This window comes from Scyliorhinus canicula, chromosome 14, assembly GCF_902713615.1.
Source record: "Scyliorhinus canicula chromosome 14, sScyCan1.1, whole genome shotgun sequence".
NCBI classification, from domain to species: Eukaryota; Metazoa; Chordata; class Chondrichthyes; order Carcharhiniformes; family Scyliorhinidae; genus Scyliorhinus; species Scyliorhinus canicula.
In genome coordinates this window covers 42,455,497-42,472,773 of record NC_052159.1, presented here as the reverse complement: position 1 = coordinate 42,472,773, position 17,277 = coordinate 42,455,497, and the positions used below count along the sequence as shown (strand labels likewise).

The following is a 17,277-nucleotide window of genomic DNA, read 5'->3' as shown; positions in this document are numbered from 1 at the left end:
CTGTGTACCCGATTAGGCGCCGGCCGGAATGTGGTGACTAGGGGCTTTTCACAGTAACTTCATTGCAGTGTTAATGTAAGCTTACTTGCGACAATAAAGATTATTATTTATTATTATTAGCTTGTTGGAGAGCCTGAATCCCAGGAAAAATATTGCTTGATTGCTTGATTGACATCTCACTCCCTTTCTGATCGATGCCAAATTTATTTTATTAATACAAGATTAAGAGGGTGCATAATGGGCCAAAGGGGTTGTTTGGGGGGGAATCCTTTGCTTGGGGGGTGCATAGGGGTTGGGTGAATGAGGGACAATAAGGGGTAGATGTGACATGGGGGCATGCAGAGGGTCTTTTAAACTTGCCTTTCAAAATGTTCCCTCATGCAGACTAGGTTCACAATACCTCTAAGATGTCAGAACCACGAATTTAAGAAGCTGACCCAACTCCATGGAAATTGCAGAGGACCAAAATATGTCTTATCAGTGCAATCTAGCCTGCCAGGCTGGGAATGCTGGTGTGGGCCCACGACCCAAAGCAGCTCACACCCTTAAAACACACTCCTGAAAATCGGAAACCCCAGGAATTTGCATTAGCTATGAGGAGAGGTTGAATGAACTAGGTTTGTTCTCACTGAAACGACGGAGGTTGAGGGGTGACCTGATAGAGGTCTACAAAAGTATGAGGGGCATAGACAGAGTGGATAGTCAGAGGCTTTTTACCAGGGTAGAGGCGTCAATTAGTAGGGGGCATAGGTTTAAGGTGAGAGGGACAAGGTTTAGAGGAGATGTATGAAGCATGTTTTCTACACAGAGGGTAGTGGGTGCCTTGAACTCGCTGCCGGAGGAGGTGGTGGAAGCAGGGACAATAGTGACATTTAAGGGGCATCTTGACAAAAACATGAATAGGATGGGAATAGAGGGATACGGACCCCGGAAGTGCAGAAGATTTTAGTTTAGACGGAGAGCATGGTCGGCACAGGCTTGGAAGGCCGAAGGGCCTGTTCCTCTGCTGCACTTTCCTTTGTTCTTTGAATGGGGTCAAGAATCAGGACACTGCTGCCATTTTTAAACGGCTCCCAAGTCGGTGAAAATCCAACCCAGAATTCCGAGTCCAGATTTAGTTTTTGAGAATCTGAATTGTAGATCTCTAAATTGTTGGTCCAAATTTACTCAAATGTGTGCTCAATAAAGGAGTTTTGATTTTATTCGGGAAAATATAACAGAGTAATATAAGTAGATTTAATGTTTATATACATGCAATTATTCAGTTTTGGCAGTATTCAGAATTAATTTATATTAATCTCTTGGCTTAATGACATGAAGGTTGAATCAACTTTGAAATTAGCTAATTAATATACTTTTGACCTAACAGCTGTTGGATAAAGGCCTTCCCAGCATGCAACAGTCATTACTACAGATCATTCACAGCTTACTAAGCCATGTAGACTTATCATCTATACCTGTTAAACAACTTAACATGGAAGTCCTGAAGATCATTGAAAAGTTTATTCAGGTAAAATATTGACCAACAAAGAGTTTTTGCTTTTTGGCTTTGCTGTTGCTATTCGCGTCAGTTCCTGAAATCAGCAATGCTAGTTTTCCATGTAGCAAAGCTATTGGGTTTAAATTTGACCATCTACCATGGTGGGATTTGAGCATTGAACGTCAGAGCATTGTTCTAGGTCTGAAGATTACCAGTTCTGTGACCTATACCACTTGGCCATAAAGCGTTTGGGACCGAACATAACAGCCACCTTGCTTGTTTTTTAAAATAGACTCATATCTGTGTCCAGTACAGGGATTGAACCTATCACCTTGGCATTATTAGCACCATGCTCTAACCATCAGAACTAATTAGCATGAGAAATCTAGTGTTACTTAAACCCACTACTTAACAATTAAGAGCTTGTCAACGACTGTTAATGTAGCTTTTACGTTGTTTTCCATTGGTTACAATAAATTATTCGTGACTGGGCAATGTCGCAAAACTGAATTAAAGCTATTGGATTTGAACCTCCTCCAATGGCAGCAAATCCTCAGCAGGATTTTACTTTTATTCTACCTAATATTTGCACAACCTGGCTCATTTTCTAGAACAGGAGGAGCATTTACATACTTTTGGTAGATTACCTGCACCATTTACAGTGATCACCCAAGACCGAGGAAGGAAATTCACTGTTAAGCATTTCCATGTGAATTAATAATCGCTTATTATCACAAGTAGGCTTCAATGAAGTTACTGTGAAAAGCCCCTAGTCGCCACTTTCCAGCACCTGTTCGGGGAGGCCAGTACGGGAATTGAATCCGCACTGCTGCCCTTGTTCTGCCTTACAAGCCAGCTGTTTAGCCCACTGCGCTAAACCAGCCCCCATGTACTTGGGCCCAGCAGTTTCACAGGATTACATACTATATACAGTGCAGAAACAAGCCATTTGACCCAACCAGTCATGTAGGTGTTCATGTTGAAGAAATAAAGAGATAAAGGCATCCTTAAAAATAATCTCTGTCATCAAGTGTCATAGGAAATTAGCTTTTTAAATTTAAATGCCTACCAGAATTCAAACTCGACTTGCGGCGTGTTTAAAATTAAAACATAGTTGACTGTACCTGTGTGACTATTGAGGCACTGTTTAACAATGCCTTTTGGGTACATAAATCAAAATTCACTTAATATGCAGATACTGGTTGATTACCAGTGTAAAATTATGTATGTGGCTATCCACTTCCCCACAAGTAGCTCATTATTGAGTGGCAATCTAGCTTTTCAGAGCTCTTACAAGGAGACTCAATAGCTAGCAACTGGCCAGCAGATTTTGCAAACTATGCACTAAGATTGAGGCAATACAAAATTAATCCCATGCCTAGGAGTAAGGATTCTGATCAAACTGAACTTTGTCATGTTCAAATAGGTTTTAAGTAACCAAAATGGTAACTGTAATAAGTCCACGGAGGCAGAAGTCCCGTCACCAGAATTCCTTTTATTTACAAAACCAACAGCCGAACAACCAAGGTGCATTCAGCTTGCTGTCTGCACCGGGAGTGCAGAGGATCTGACACTCCCTGTTACATTGTTATGGGAGTGTCCCATTAAGAAATGTTTTGTCTGATCAAATGGCTTTGGTGATGTCATTGTGTGGGTGGAGCTGGGCTGTGGCTATGGGGTTTACTTTTGTTTTGGAGCTGGGAGCTGTTCTGTGGCTCTGAGTTTTTTTGCTTTAATTTTCACATTTGGCTGCTGTATTCAGACAGACAAGCATCTTGGAGTCTCTCTCTGCTGTCTCCAGGTTACTTGATAATTTAAAAGTGATAACCATTTCCTGGAAGGAATTCAAATCTACTGTTTTGGTAAAAGGTTTTCTGGTTTTTGGGATGTTGTTATTAAAATGGAACAGTTAAGGGAATTTATTAAAGGTTATACATAGAGTACTGTGTGGAGTATTTATGTTTGATAAAAATGCTTACTGTGTGTGTTTATAAAAATGTTAACTAAATTCATATAATAAACTTTGTTTTTTGATTAAAATGCTTAAGGCCCTTGTGCTCCTTGTAACCAAAATTAATAAACAGTTATAGGTCAGGTGAACTCCATGATCTACTTTGGAGTTTTCTAAACCCTGGCCCATAATAATACATAGAGAAAGGGATTCCCTGATTGGGCCACTAATCAGGGAATTCTTATTCTAATTGGCCAATCTCAAAGGCCTGGCCTAAGTCATTACAGTAACCATGCTTTGCATGTCGTAGATCATTGCAGCAAGTAGAGGCAGTTGATTGTTAATGAATAGGTATCAGTGCAGAAAGAGAATAAGAAGGGGCAACTACATCTGCTTCCTGAAGAAGAAGGATTATTGAAAACACAAGGGCAGCGATGGCACTTGATTGATGTCTTCTTCCTTTGAGTTTTGTCACTTGGGCAGTTACACAGCTGGCCTCTGGAAATTGGTATAGCCCGTGGCTGTCTGCCAGTATGTGGAATAGAAGGTTCAGGGAAGCCCTGGGGAGGCCAGAACATTCTTTCTAGGGGTTGCAGAGGAATACAGTACTCTTGCACCTCCTGGTCTTGAATGTTCTCTTTTAGACCGGGATCCTATTTTTCAAATAACTTTACCTGACAGGAAGGCCCTGGCAAGTTCCTCATTCAGACCAGCATTAATATAGTAGCTGCATTCCAATTATGTCATTGGACCCTGATCTGTATATGCCCATGAGAATCCCATGGCTTTGGGCAGGTAAAAAATCTTCAACATTTTAACTGCAAGCTTACACAGTTTCTCTGGGGAGCTACTTAAATCATAAGTCACAAAGCTCATGAAAGCCTTAATGGAAGCTGAGGTCTTTTAAAAAAAAAAAAGGAACTACTAGAAAAGCCTACTTTAGGAATGTTCATGTATTTTATACATCACCTCCCCTCCCAAGGCCTCATTCTTACAAAGCATTACTGCAAATGGACCAGAAAATAGCATGGTGCCCTTCCCACCTATTTTTGCATATGGTAATGAAGCACCTGCCTGCTTTGGACAGATGCTTTCAACACCTCTACTGCCAAAGGTGATTTGAATAGAGAAAAATGCAGGGGAAAATCCACACCACGGCTATGTGAACAATAAATTAAAATGAATATGCTGTCAATTTTTATACCAGTTTGGATTACAGACCTCTGCATTAGAATAGAATCCCTGCAGTGCAAAAGGAAGCCATTATCAAGTCTGCAGCTACCCTCTGAAAGAGCACCCTACCAAGGCCCAAGCCCCCTCATTATCCCTGTATCCCAGTAACCCCACCTAACCTTTTGAACACTAAGGGGCAATTTAATGGCCAATCAGCCTAACCTGCACATCTTTGGACTGTGGGAGGAAACTGGAGGACTCAAAAGAAATCCAAGCAGAGAATGTGCAAACTCCACACAGTCACCTGAGGTTGAAATTGAACCTGGGTCCCTAGTGCTGTGAGGCAACAATGCTAACCATCGTGTTGCCCAGTTCTTCATAAATATTTGAAATCATTTATATTAGCTTTATCTTTACAGAGTGCTCACTGGAAGGAAGCCTTGAACATTCTTAAGCTAGTAGTCTATCGATCTGCAAGCCTGGTCTTGCCATCTTGCCAACACAGTGACCCGTCTCAAGTAGATATGCATCGAATGTGGAAAAATGCTTCGAAAGAATTACCAGGCAAGACAATGGAGTTTCACTTTGATTTTTCTGAGGTATGTTTGTCCTTGTGCTACTCTTCTGATACCACGGCAGGAATTCTCCGGTCCCTACAGCAGTACATCACCACCCACTGGTTTCCTGATGGCATGGGGTGACTTCAATGGGAATTCCCATTGACAGGAGCAGAGAATCCCTCTGCCAGTGAAGGCCACACCGCCTCTCATTGCCAAAACATATGTAGCTGGGAGGCCGGAGAATCCACCCCATATCCTATCCAGCACAGAGACTGCTTATTTCCATCTCAATGTAATTCTGCTCTGCGTAGGGCCATCTGCTGCTGAAAACTCATCCATGCCTTTGTAATCTGCAGACCTACCTATTCCAATGCTTTCCCTGCTGGCCATCCATTCCAACTCCAGAAACACATTCAAAAATCCCTTTTCTTATTGAACTATATTGACTCCAGCCCCTCAAATCTTTCAATTTAAAGTTCTAATTCTTGTGTATCAGTCCCTTCTTGGGGGTAGCATAGTGGTTAGCACAATTGCTTCACAGCTCCAGGGTCCCAGGTTCGATTCCCGGCTTGGATCACTGTCTGTGTGGAGTCTGCACGTTCTCCCCGTGTGTGCGTGGATTTCCTCCGGGTGCTCCGATTTCCTCCCACAGTCCAAAGATATGCAGGTTAGGTGGATTGGCCATGCTAAATTGCCCTTAGTGTCCAAAATTGCCCTTAGTATTGGGTGGGGCACTGGGTTATGGGGATAGGGTGGAGGTGTGGGCTTGGGTAGGGTGCTCTTTCCAAGAGCCGGTGCAGACTCGATGGACCGAATGGCCTCCTTCTCCACTGTAAATTCTATGAAACCTCTGTATTCTCCTTTACCCTCCAACTCCCCCCCTCCCCCTCCTCTCTATGCAGAATTTTCCATTCCTCCAACTCCGTAACACTATTCTCTTCAATCCACCATCGGTGACCATGCCTTCAGCCATTTAAGTTCCACAGTTTTGAAATTCCTTCCCTATATCTCTTTGCCTCTCGTGTTCCCTCTCTTCCTTCAGCTCTTCCTTAAACACCATCTCTTTGACCAGACACTCTTTCTATGAATCATTTTTCTGGCTCGGCATCCATTTTTGCCTCATTATGGATCTGTGAATTGCTCTGGGATATTTTGCACATATAAATGTAAATGTGCAAAATATTAATGCAAGTTGGTGTATTTTCCTGATATATTCTTTAGAGCTATTCCCTCATTTCACCATAGTGGAATGGAATCCCTGTTTACACGTTTTTCATTTCTCACGCCAGCAATCATTTGATCTTTCTGAGTGAAATTGGCAGTTAGTGCGGAATAAAGACAATTTTGCACTGTGGGCCAATAGTTAATGGGAACAAGATTTATACCACATCTAGTTAAACTTACATATTACTAAAGACAAAATAATATCAATCATAAATGATAGCATAGTGGTGATATCACAGGACTAGTAATCCAAAGGCACAGGCTAATACTTGGGAGGTTATGGGTTCAAAACCCACCATGACATCTGGTTGAATTTATATTCAATTAATAAATCTTGAATATAAAGCTAGTCTCAGTAATGGTGACAACTATCATGGTGAAAACTTATCTGGTTCACAAATGGTCTTCAGGGATGGGGGAAATTCTTCGCCCTTGCGCAGTCTGCCTACATGTGACTCCATGGGCGCGATTTAATGGCTGTGTTGCCCTTAAGCGAGAGGGCAACAAGGCCGTTAGATCACAGGAGAGGCCAAAATCGAGAACTGCGCCGGCTGCCGATTTGTTTGCGATCTAAATGGCCCGTCCCCATTGCCAAAATCAGGATCCTGCTGTAGCGTGGCAAGAAACCAATAATCATCACTTGACCAATCTCCATACAATTGATGGGAGCGACCCCTTATCGAACGGCCTCCCCAGTAAGTGGTCAGCTGATTAGTATGCCTTTTTAAAACGTAAAGCTGACAGAAGAGCTGCTGCGGGAACGCGAAAAACTTCATCCCTGGGCAATGGCCACAGGGCCACTAGAGTTTCTGCCCCGGTGCTCGGAGGGGGGTGGGGCAGAATATCCAGTGCCAACCCCCAGGATTGTGTTTTACCACTCCGGGGACAACCTCAGCCCTCCTGTCAAACTGATCACCCATAACTCCCTCTGGCTGAAAGCTATTACCAATTGGGAATTGATCCCAGTGGGTAGGTGTGCCATGTAGCATGTGGGAATTATTGTCTAGCATCCCAACAGACCATGATGCCTAGACACTGTGTCTGCACACTGCAGGAAGCAACACCAACATCCGAGCATCCAGGATGGTCGTGTGCACCGGGAGGGTTCAGCGCCCTGTTCATGTAACATTACATGCGGGTGTCTGGGGTCAATGTGTAGGACCTGGTGAACAGGGGCCCCTTGTGCGGCCGGAAGGTGCATGAGCAGTGCATGTCGGATGGCAGGGGATTGGGGCGGGGGGGGGGGGCAATCGGAGAATACAGGGTCCCGGGGTGAAGGACACCCCTGGTTGTCAATCTCACACCCTCTCCCAATTCCTTACAGATATTGCATGCAATAGTCAATATCTTGGACCCCGCATAAGCTTCCCTCGTGGTGTTGCTGGCAGGCGAGGTGGCCAGATGCCGGAGGAGGCATCTATCCTATCTATTCCCTTCATAATTTTATATGTTTCTATAAGATCCCTTCTAAATTCCAACGAGTACAGTCCCAGTCTACTCAACCTCTCCTCGTAATCCAACCCTTTCAGCTCTGGGATTAACCTAGTGAATCTCCTCTGCACACCCTCCAGTGCCAGTGCGTCCTTTCTCAAGTAAGGAGACCAAACCTGAACACAGTACTCCAGTGGTGGCCTCACTAACACCTTATACAATTGCAGCATAACCTCCCTAGTCTTAAACTCCATCCCACTAGCAATGAAGGACAAAATTCCATTCGCTGCCTTAATCACCCGTTGCTCCTGTAAACCAACTTTTTGCGACTCATGCACTAGCACACCCAGGTCTCTCTGCACAGCAGCATGTTTTAATATTTTATCATTTAAATAATAATCCCGTTTGCTGTTATTCCTACCAAAATGGATAACCTCACGTTTGTCAACATTGTATTCCATCTGCCAGACCCTAGCCCATTCACTTAACCTATCCAAATCCCTCTGCAGACTTCCGGTATCCTGTGCACTTTTTGCTTCACCACTCATTTTAGTGTCGTCTGCAAACCTGGACACATTGCCCTTGGTCCCCAACTCCAAATCATCTATGTAAGGGAAGCTTGTGGCGGTTCCCACTCACTATCATTCTTAGAAAAGTTTTGGTTAAGTCACTCTCCATGTTCCTCTTAAGTGCCTTCTGAAATGGCCAAGCAAGTTACACAGCTCAAGGGCAATTAGATATGGGCAACAAATTCTGTCTTACCCACATCCTATGAAATAATTAAGAAAAAATTATGCTTTATCTGAGAGGAAAAAATAAACTAAATTTGAAAAAAACACTTTTATCAAGCCTCTTTCTATGGATCCATTGAACATGGAAAACGTTTATTATAAAATCAATACAATGGGCTAACTAACTATAGTGGAAAGTTTTAAGGACAACATTTTTATCATTATAAGGAGTTATTGGAAGCTTTTCAAGTGTCAGTTTTGTGGATTTTATTTTTAACTGCCTTCAATCCTATTACTTCCAAATTACAACAATGTATCGAGTAAATTTAGATTCATATTTAGAGGTACAGTGAAGCGTATTGTTCTGCATCCATTCCAGGCAGATTGTTCTATACATAAAAACATAGAATATACGATAAATACGTGGATGTATATAAATACATAATGAAAATACATAAACATAAACAATGGGTGAAGTATACGGTATATTGCGCTACAACTGTAGAGAAGGTGCGTAGAAAGATCAGTTCAGTCCATAAGATTAGTTCAGACACTAAGAGGACAATTCAGCAGTCTGGTAACAGCGGGGAAGAAGCTGGTTTTGAATCTATTGGTGCATGATCTAAAACTTTTGGACCCTAATTCGATCTTACTTTACATTATGATACAAATCCCTTTTTAACAGAGATGAAAATTGTTAGCAAATTTGGTAAAACACAAAGCATTTACCTCTGAAAATAGTTTGAGCCTATAGTTAACAGAGTACATATTGGCAATTCCTAAAGATGAAATAAATACTGATGTTTTTATTAAATATTTATGACTCATGCAATTTCTACTACTTTAATTATAAATCTTGATTATTTTCTGGTTCCTCCATGATTGGTTATATTGTGTGCAACTTAAACAGTATACTCTGTCTATGCCATAAACCATTGATTAGAGATCATGAATCTCTTGAAGATATTAACTGTTAAGACCCACTTCCTGTTTTGTAGATTGATTTTTAATGAATACAGGATATTAGAGTCAGTTAATTAATGATTTCTGGGATAAGATTGTTGTACAATTTTCTCTTTTTGGAGACTCCTGTGATTGGAAGAAGTTATGATGATCTGCATGGTCCATCTGGGAGGGATGGAAAACCTAGAGCAATAGCCGTTACTCGAAGCACCTCATCTACCTCATCAAGCTCTAATTCAAATGTTTTGGTCCCTGTGAGCTGGAAGAGACCCCAATTCTCTCAGGTATGCTTGAAATATGTTATTTGTTATCTCGCAGTGAAATGTTGCAAGATATATACTTAAAAGCAATGCACAGTGTATGAAGAGAACAAATAGATAAGTGACATTGTTTTGATGTTATAATTTTCTCTTCTACAGAAAAGAACACGAGAAAAATTGGTGAATGTTCTGACATTGTGTGGTCAGGATGTAGGCCTAACCAAAAATCCTTCTGTAAGTTGACTTTATTCACTCAGTCCTTGCACCACAGCCAAATCTTGTTTTACTTTTCAAAAGATCATATGAAATGTGTACTTTTAAGTCGTATCAAGCTATTTATTAAGTATATGGTTGTCAAAATCATTAATGGAGATTATTATTCATTATCATTAATTGTATTTTGTATATATCAAGCAACTAATTGCAGTTACTACAGGATAATAAATAGTAATCAGTAAATGTATCTAAATGCAATGATTGAGTAAGATCTCGGAAGACTGGTGAAATGCGTTTCACAATGGAAACAGTATTGCCTGAATGACATTAATTCCTTGTACAAATGTTATTGCAACACTGCAGAGCAACTCTCTCAAATAAATAATTGATTGGTATTCTTATAGTTACTTCTAACTGTCCATGGTATGCGTTACACTGATTTTTTTTTACACAAAGTTAAAAATTCCATTAAATGGAAATATGTATAAACTGAGCTGAGGATATTATCCTATTTAGGTTATTTTCTCCTCAAGTGGGGATCTTGACCTTATTGAGCATCAGGCAAGCCTGGTGTCATCTTCAGAAGATGGCCCAAGGGATCAAGAAAATATGGATGACACAACAAGCGAACAACAGTTCAGAGTTTTTAGAGATTTTGACTTCCTGGATGTGGAACTCGAGGATGGAGAGGTGAGTTTGATTAAAATTTGCATTAAAAAAATCTGTAGTTTGGTGGAAAGGGCATAGACTAATGTTTCTAACAGAGATATGAACAAAAAAGAACAAAGAAAAGCACAGCACAGGAACAGGCTCTTCCGACCTCCGAGCCTATGCAGACCATGCTGCCCGTGTAACCTAAAACCTTCTACACTTCCGGGGTCCGTATCCCTCTATTCCCATCCTATTCATGTTTTTGACAAGACACCCCTTACACGTCAATATCGTACCTGCTTCCACCACTTCATTCGGCAGTGTGTTCTAAGCACCCACCAACATCTGTGTGAAAAACTTCCCTTGCACATCTCCTCTAAACTTTGCACCTTAAACCTATGCCCCCTAGTAATTGACTCTTCCTACCTGGGAAAAAACTTCTGACTATCCACCCTGTCCATGCCCCTCAGAACTTTGTAGATTTCTATCATTTCACTCCTCAACCTCCATCGTTCCAGTGAGAACAAACAGTTTATCCATGGTAAACCTCTTCTCCAAAGCTTCCACATCCCTCTGTGGCAACCAGAATTGAACACTATATTCCAAGTGTGGCCTAACTAAGTTTCTATACAGTTGCAGCATTACTTGCCAATTTTTACACTCTCTGCCCCAGTCGATGAAGGCAAGCATGCTGTATGCCTTCTTGACTACCTTCTCCACCTGCGTTGCCACTTTCAGTGACCTGTGGACCTGTACACCTAGATCCCTCTGCCTGTCAGTACTCTTTTTAAAAAATAAATTTAGAGTATCCAATTCATTTTCCAATTAAGGGGCAATTTAGCATGGCCAATCCACCTAGCCTGCATATTTTTGGGTTGTGGGGGCGAAACCCACACAAACACGGGGAGACTGTGCAAACTCCACACGGACAGTGACCCAGAGCCGGGGTCGAACCTGGGACCTCGGCGCCGTGAGGCTGCAGGGCTAACCCACTGCGCCACCCTGCTGCCGCCTGTCAATACCCTTAAGGATTCTGCCATTTACTGTATATTTCCCACCTGTATTAGACCTTCCAAAATGTATTAGTCACATTTGTCCAGATTAAACTCCATCTGCCATCTCTCTTCCCAAGTCTCCAAACGATCTATATCCTGCTGTATCCACTGACAGACCTCATCACTATCGGCAATTCCACCAACCTTTGTGTCGTCTGCAAAGGTACAGCAAAGGTCCCAGCACTGATCCCTGCAGAGTAATTATTTTCTTCTGGTAATTATGAACCAGACATAAAACACAATTGTTTTGATGCCAGAACGGTTAATGAATTTTACATCCATATTAATTTTGGATGGATAAGTTGTTATCTTTGTTGATCACTTCCTGGAAAAATGTTCATTGAGTTTCAACTTTATATGCATAAGAGAAAGAAAATGGGTGCATGAGCAAATTTTCAAAACATCTAGCTCCAAAACCTCATATTTTTCGCTCTACCGTTTTAGATCCCTCAGTAAACATATACATCTGTCTCCTCTAACATGTGAAGTTTCAATCCTGCCAGATATAGTCTGAGATGTGAAACAGAAACTGTTTAGAAGCAAAGGATCAGGATGGTTAAAATAATTATTACAAAATATCAATTGGTTAAGGTTATCCTTTTAAATACACATTCAGGGAAGTGCAGTGAAGTTTAAATCACAAAATCCCTACAGTGCAGAAGGAGGCCATTCGGCCCATAGACTCTGCACCGACCCTCCTAAAGAGTACCCTGCTCGGGCCAATTCTCCTGCCCTATCCCCGTAACCCCACCTAAGATTTGGACACTAAGGGCCAATTTAGCATGTCAATCCACCTAACCTACACATCTTTGGACAGTGGGAAGAAACCAGTGCATCTGGAGGAAATCCATGTAGACACAGGGAGAAAGTGCAAACGCCAGGTCCTTGGTGCTGTGAGGCAGCAGTGCTAACCACTGTGCCGCGTGTGCATGGATTAATTTCATTAATTTGAGAGGAAATGTTTAGCAAAGAAATAAAGAACTCAAAATACCTAATTAGGCCAGCTTAACATTTTGTCTTGACTATCAGCTCCCATTGACATACCAGCTCTTCAAACAAGTTTAACTCCTTCATGACTGGACAACTAATATAGCAATAAATAGCTAGCGGCAAAATGGTGCAATTCTATGGAAAATATAAACTGGAAAGATACAAACTCTTTTCTTGTCAGGTAAAAGTGTAGTTCTGGTGGGGATTATCAGCTATTCTGTTAAAAGATTAAATTTGATTTGATTTATTGTCACATATACCGAGGTACAGTGAAAAGTATTGTTCTGTATACAGTCCAGACAGATTGTTCCGTACATGAGAAAACAAGAAAATATGACAACAGTGGGAAGCCTAAAACAGGATTTTAAGTTTCATACAAAGTGAAAATGTCTCTATTTCTTAGAAACTGAATGTTATAATATTTTTTTTAACTCTTTTTTTTATTGCTGTCTAGGAACTTCAGGTAAGATGCTCATTATGCAGCTTTTGTGATGTTGTGCAGTGTGCAAGTAGAATATTTGTGCTGCATTGTAGTTCAACAGCTTGTTGCATTATATACTGTAATTGGCCTCCTGAATTTTGCTAGATTGGGAAACTTGTTTTAAGTGCATGTAAAGCAGAATTTGTTGCTTGTACAATATTCACAAGAATAGCATTACCTTTACATTTGTGGATGCTTAGAGAAGATATTCTGGTAATAATGATAACAACAAACTGCACTTTGCCATGATTTTGTTTCAAAAGAATGAGTAACTTCTAAAGGCTATTGTGTTAAGCCTGACTTTCCAACGTTTTTAAATGTTAATTGTAAAATTTGTGATAGGCTTTGGCATTCCATTGATAGCTTTGGTATTATTGATGTAAGGGAATCCACAAAGGTCCATGGGCATCTCTCTCTATTAGAGAGACACAATTAGTTATATATAACTTGAGGGGCACCACGGAGAGGAGACGAGAGGAGACAAGGCTCCATGAACTACCGTAGCCAGTATGGGATTTGAACAGGTTTGCATCCCTCTGCATCACACTCTAGCCATTCAGCAAACTGAGCGAACTGATACTTTATTGACTTGAGCTAAATTCTGTGATTAGTGACCTTGCCTTTTATTTTGCCAAAAAGTTGAACTTCTCATTAGCATATTTGTAACAAATAATGCTATAATGTGTTACTTATGATGGTAATATAAAAGTTATATAAAAATACCAGGTGCTTGCAAACAGGAATTGCTGTTATGTTTCTTGCAACTACTTTACAATAGTTGAAAGTTTTAAAATATACAGGTACAGTGTCCCAAAGCCAGTGATCCAAAAGACAGGAAATGTTCAAAAGCAAGACATTTTTCTCTGGGGCGCCGCTCCTGGAACAGAATACGTGCGGGAATGAAGGGAACATTCCCGGGCTGATCACAGAGGATGGAATCAATGAGAGTTGTGCATACACAGGACCTGAGTCCATTCCAGTGCACTGACATCTGCCTTCTCTACCAGCACCACTAACCCAGCCCTTCCTATTCTCCAGACAAAAAGCTGCCTGTTCCACCAACAGGAACATTGTGATTCCAACATTCCTGAATGCTTTCAAATGAGAGGATCAGAGGGGTGTTTCTCTTTGTGCCTGTTATTGCAACCCAGCGAATGCTCTTTTCTTGCAAGAATCACTACACTGTAAGATTAATAGATTTTTAAAATTTCGTCCAATCAAACTTCTAAGTCTTTCAATGTTTCTGCCCACAATGGTTTGTAATGGTTTGTAATTCCCGTGATCTACAACCTAATTATATTTTATGGCAATGATCTGTATAGGAGTTTGGTCCAAAATCAGAAATCTAGCATGATCTCAGTCCCAGGAGTCTGAGTTTGACACATTGCACCTGTTCCATTAAAAGCTTTAACTATGTTCCTTTATTTAAAATTCTGAACAAGTATTTGGGAATATTTATCCCAATTTTTCTATTCCTCTTTATAAACAATAACTCATGCTTTATACCTTTTCTGCAACTTCCCCAAATGTTCATTCTTCATGCGAACCTAGGTATTGCCTGTTTTTAGGAAGGAAGAGTGCATTACAGCTGAGTTCTCCCATCCGCAATAGTAAATTTTCCAACAGTTGGCTCTGTGAACTTTGTTGATTAATTGTACTGTTTCCTCACCATCGAGCTGAGGTCACCGAAACCCATAACAACTTGCATTCATATGGCAATTTTAATAGATAAAACATTCCAAAGTTTGAGGGGAACAAACACTGAGACAAACAAGGAAAGATTAGAAGGGGTGATTGGTCACACATTTGGAATTTGAGGAGGATACTAATGAAGAGACATGGATTAAGAGATGATTTGTGGTGGGGGGGGGGGGGGGGGGGGGGGCGCACCTCCAAACCATGAGACCTAGGTTGCTGAAGAAATGATTTGTAATGCAAACCAGGTTGGCACTACCCTGCCATTTCGCGACCACCCGGGGTCTTCAATGGCCTCTGAGCATCCCAGCGTGGCTATCACGAATGGTTGGCATTTTTAGAAACCAGTAGTGATTCCTAACAGCCTCGCACTGCGTTAGCAGGGCCGGTGAATCCCGGGAGCTAAACCTGTACATGCATATTTAAATGAGTTTAAATACTCATTTAAATATGCAAGTTTAATTCATGGCCAGTAAGGGCATGAACCAAATTACATCCGGTGCTGCGGGCCGGGTGCATCACGGTCTACTCGGAGTCCGGCACAGGTTCCGTTTGGGGCTCTCCCCCTATTCTCCGAGAATAGCAGGAGGTGCACTGGGCGCAACACGGGGGAGGGGGGATCGTGGTGGGATCACACCCATTATGTTCTGAGTTTTGCAAGCATAGGCTGGTTGAGTACGGTGAATGCTCTACCGATTGCAGGTGCATAGGCAGTGCATCCTAACATCAAAGTAGCATCCTTTTGGCAATCTACAATCATGGAAACGTTTCAAACTTTGCACTAATGTCAACAGACAAAGCATAGTGAACACCCTAACAAAAGACGTGGATAACACCATATGATATAGGAGCATAATTAGGCCATTCTCGATCCATCGGGTCTGCTCTGCCTTCAGTCATGGCTGATATGTTTCTCGTCTCAATTCTCCTGCCTTCTCCCATAACCCCTGATCCCCTTATTAATCAAGAACCTATCAATCTCTGTCTTAAAGACACTCAATGACTTGGCTCCACAGCCTTCTGCAGTAATGAGTTCCACAGATTTACCACCCTGTGGCTGAAGAAATTCCTCATCCCTCAGTTTTAAAGAATTATCCTTTCAGTCTGAGGCTGTGCCCTTGGGTTCTAGGCTCTCCGACTAGTGGAAACATCTTCTCCACGGCCGCTCTATCTAGACCTCTCAGTATTCTGTAAGTTTCAATAAGATCCTCCCGATCCTTCTAAACTCCATTGAGTACAGACCCAGAGTCCTCAACCGCTTCTCATATGACAAGCCGTTCATTCTAGGGATCATTCATGTGAAACTACTATACCCCCTCCAAGGCCAGCACACCCTTCCTTAGATATGGGTCCCAAATGTGCTCTCAATATTCCAAATGGGGTCTGACCAGTGCCTTATATAGCCTCAGCAGTACATCCCTGCTCTTGTATTCTAGCCCTCTCAAAATGAATGCCAACATTGCATTTGCCTTCCTAATTGCCAGCTGAACCTGCATGTGAACCTTAAGAGAATCCTGCACTAGGACGCCTAAGTCCTTTTGTGCTTCAGATTTCCAAAGCCTTTCCCCATTGAGAAAATAGTCTATGGGCTGGATTCGTCGCTCCCCAACGCCAAAATCGGGTTCAGCAACGGGGCGGAGAATCCATTTTAAAATTCTCCGCCCCTCGCGCTGAGTATCCACCGCCTCGGGCCATAGCCTGAGGCCCGCCCCATGATGCTCCATCCCCAACTGGCCAAATTCCCGACAGTGGGGTCTCTCATGGCCACACCGTCTGGGATTCACGTGTGGCGGCTGTGGACTCAGTCCGGGATCGCCACAGCCGGGGAAGGGCCGATCGACCGGCAGGGCGTGCTTCCTTCGGGGCTGGGGGTAATGTGTGTGGGCGGTCCAGGGCGCGCTAGCGGCCGATGCGGGGCTCTATTTTGCCGGTCCAAGTCCATGGGCTGAGTCCCCCACGGAGCATGGCGTGGCCGCTGCAGGCCGCCACTCTGCGCTTGCGCGGCCTCTGACCCGGGAGTGCTGGGGGCCGTATCGGCTGTGACCTCTATGACGGCTCCCTGCCAGCCCCCAGCAAAACGGTGAATCTGTGGCCTTTTGACGCCAGTTTTCCTGGCGTAAAAGACCACCGTTTTCACTATGACATGGGGACTTAGTCCCAAAGACGGAGAATCTAGCCCCATGTCTCTGTTCTTCCTACCCAAGTGCCTAACGTCACACTCTTTCACATTGTATTCCATCTTCCACTCTAACCTGTCAAAGTCCTTCTGCAACCTCCATGCTTCCTTTACACTAACTGTCCCTCTACATATCTTTATCATCTGCAGACTTTTTTTTATTCGTTCGTGGGACGTGGGCCTCACAAACTGAGCCAGAATTTATTGCCCATCCCTAATTGCCCTTGAGGGGGCAGTTAA

At 42.4% G+C, this 17,277-nt stretch overlaps 1 protein-coding gene across 4 annotated transcripts in view; it reads left to right on the top strand.

Annotated features, from left to right (window-relative positions):
* The window catches only part of LOC119977793 (protein furry homolog), a 483,675-nt gene that overhangs the window by 398,871 nt on the left and 67,527 nt on the right, over window positions 1–17,277 (top strand). For 2 of the 4 annotated variants that reach the window (XM_038819003.1, XM_038819001.1), the window contains exons 47-52: window positions 1,370–1,510; window positions 5,024–5,203; window positions 9,636–9,797; window positions 9,933–10,007; window positions 10,506–10,679; window positions 13,140–13,148. In XM_038819003.1, coding sequence (XP_038674931.1) covers window positions 1,370–1,510; window positions 5,024–5,203; window positions 9,636–9,797; window positions 9,933–10,007; window positions 10,506–10,679; window positions 13,140–13,148 — 741 coding nt within the window. The remainder of the gene's footprint in view (window positions 1–1,369; window positions 1,511–5,023; window positions 5,204–9,635; window positions 9,798–9,932; window positions 10,008–10,505; window positions 10,680–13,139; window positions 13,149–17,277) is intronic. The other 2 variants (XM_038819004.1, XM_038819002.1) reach the window with 1 other exon arrangement.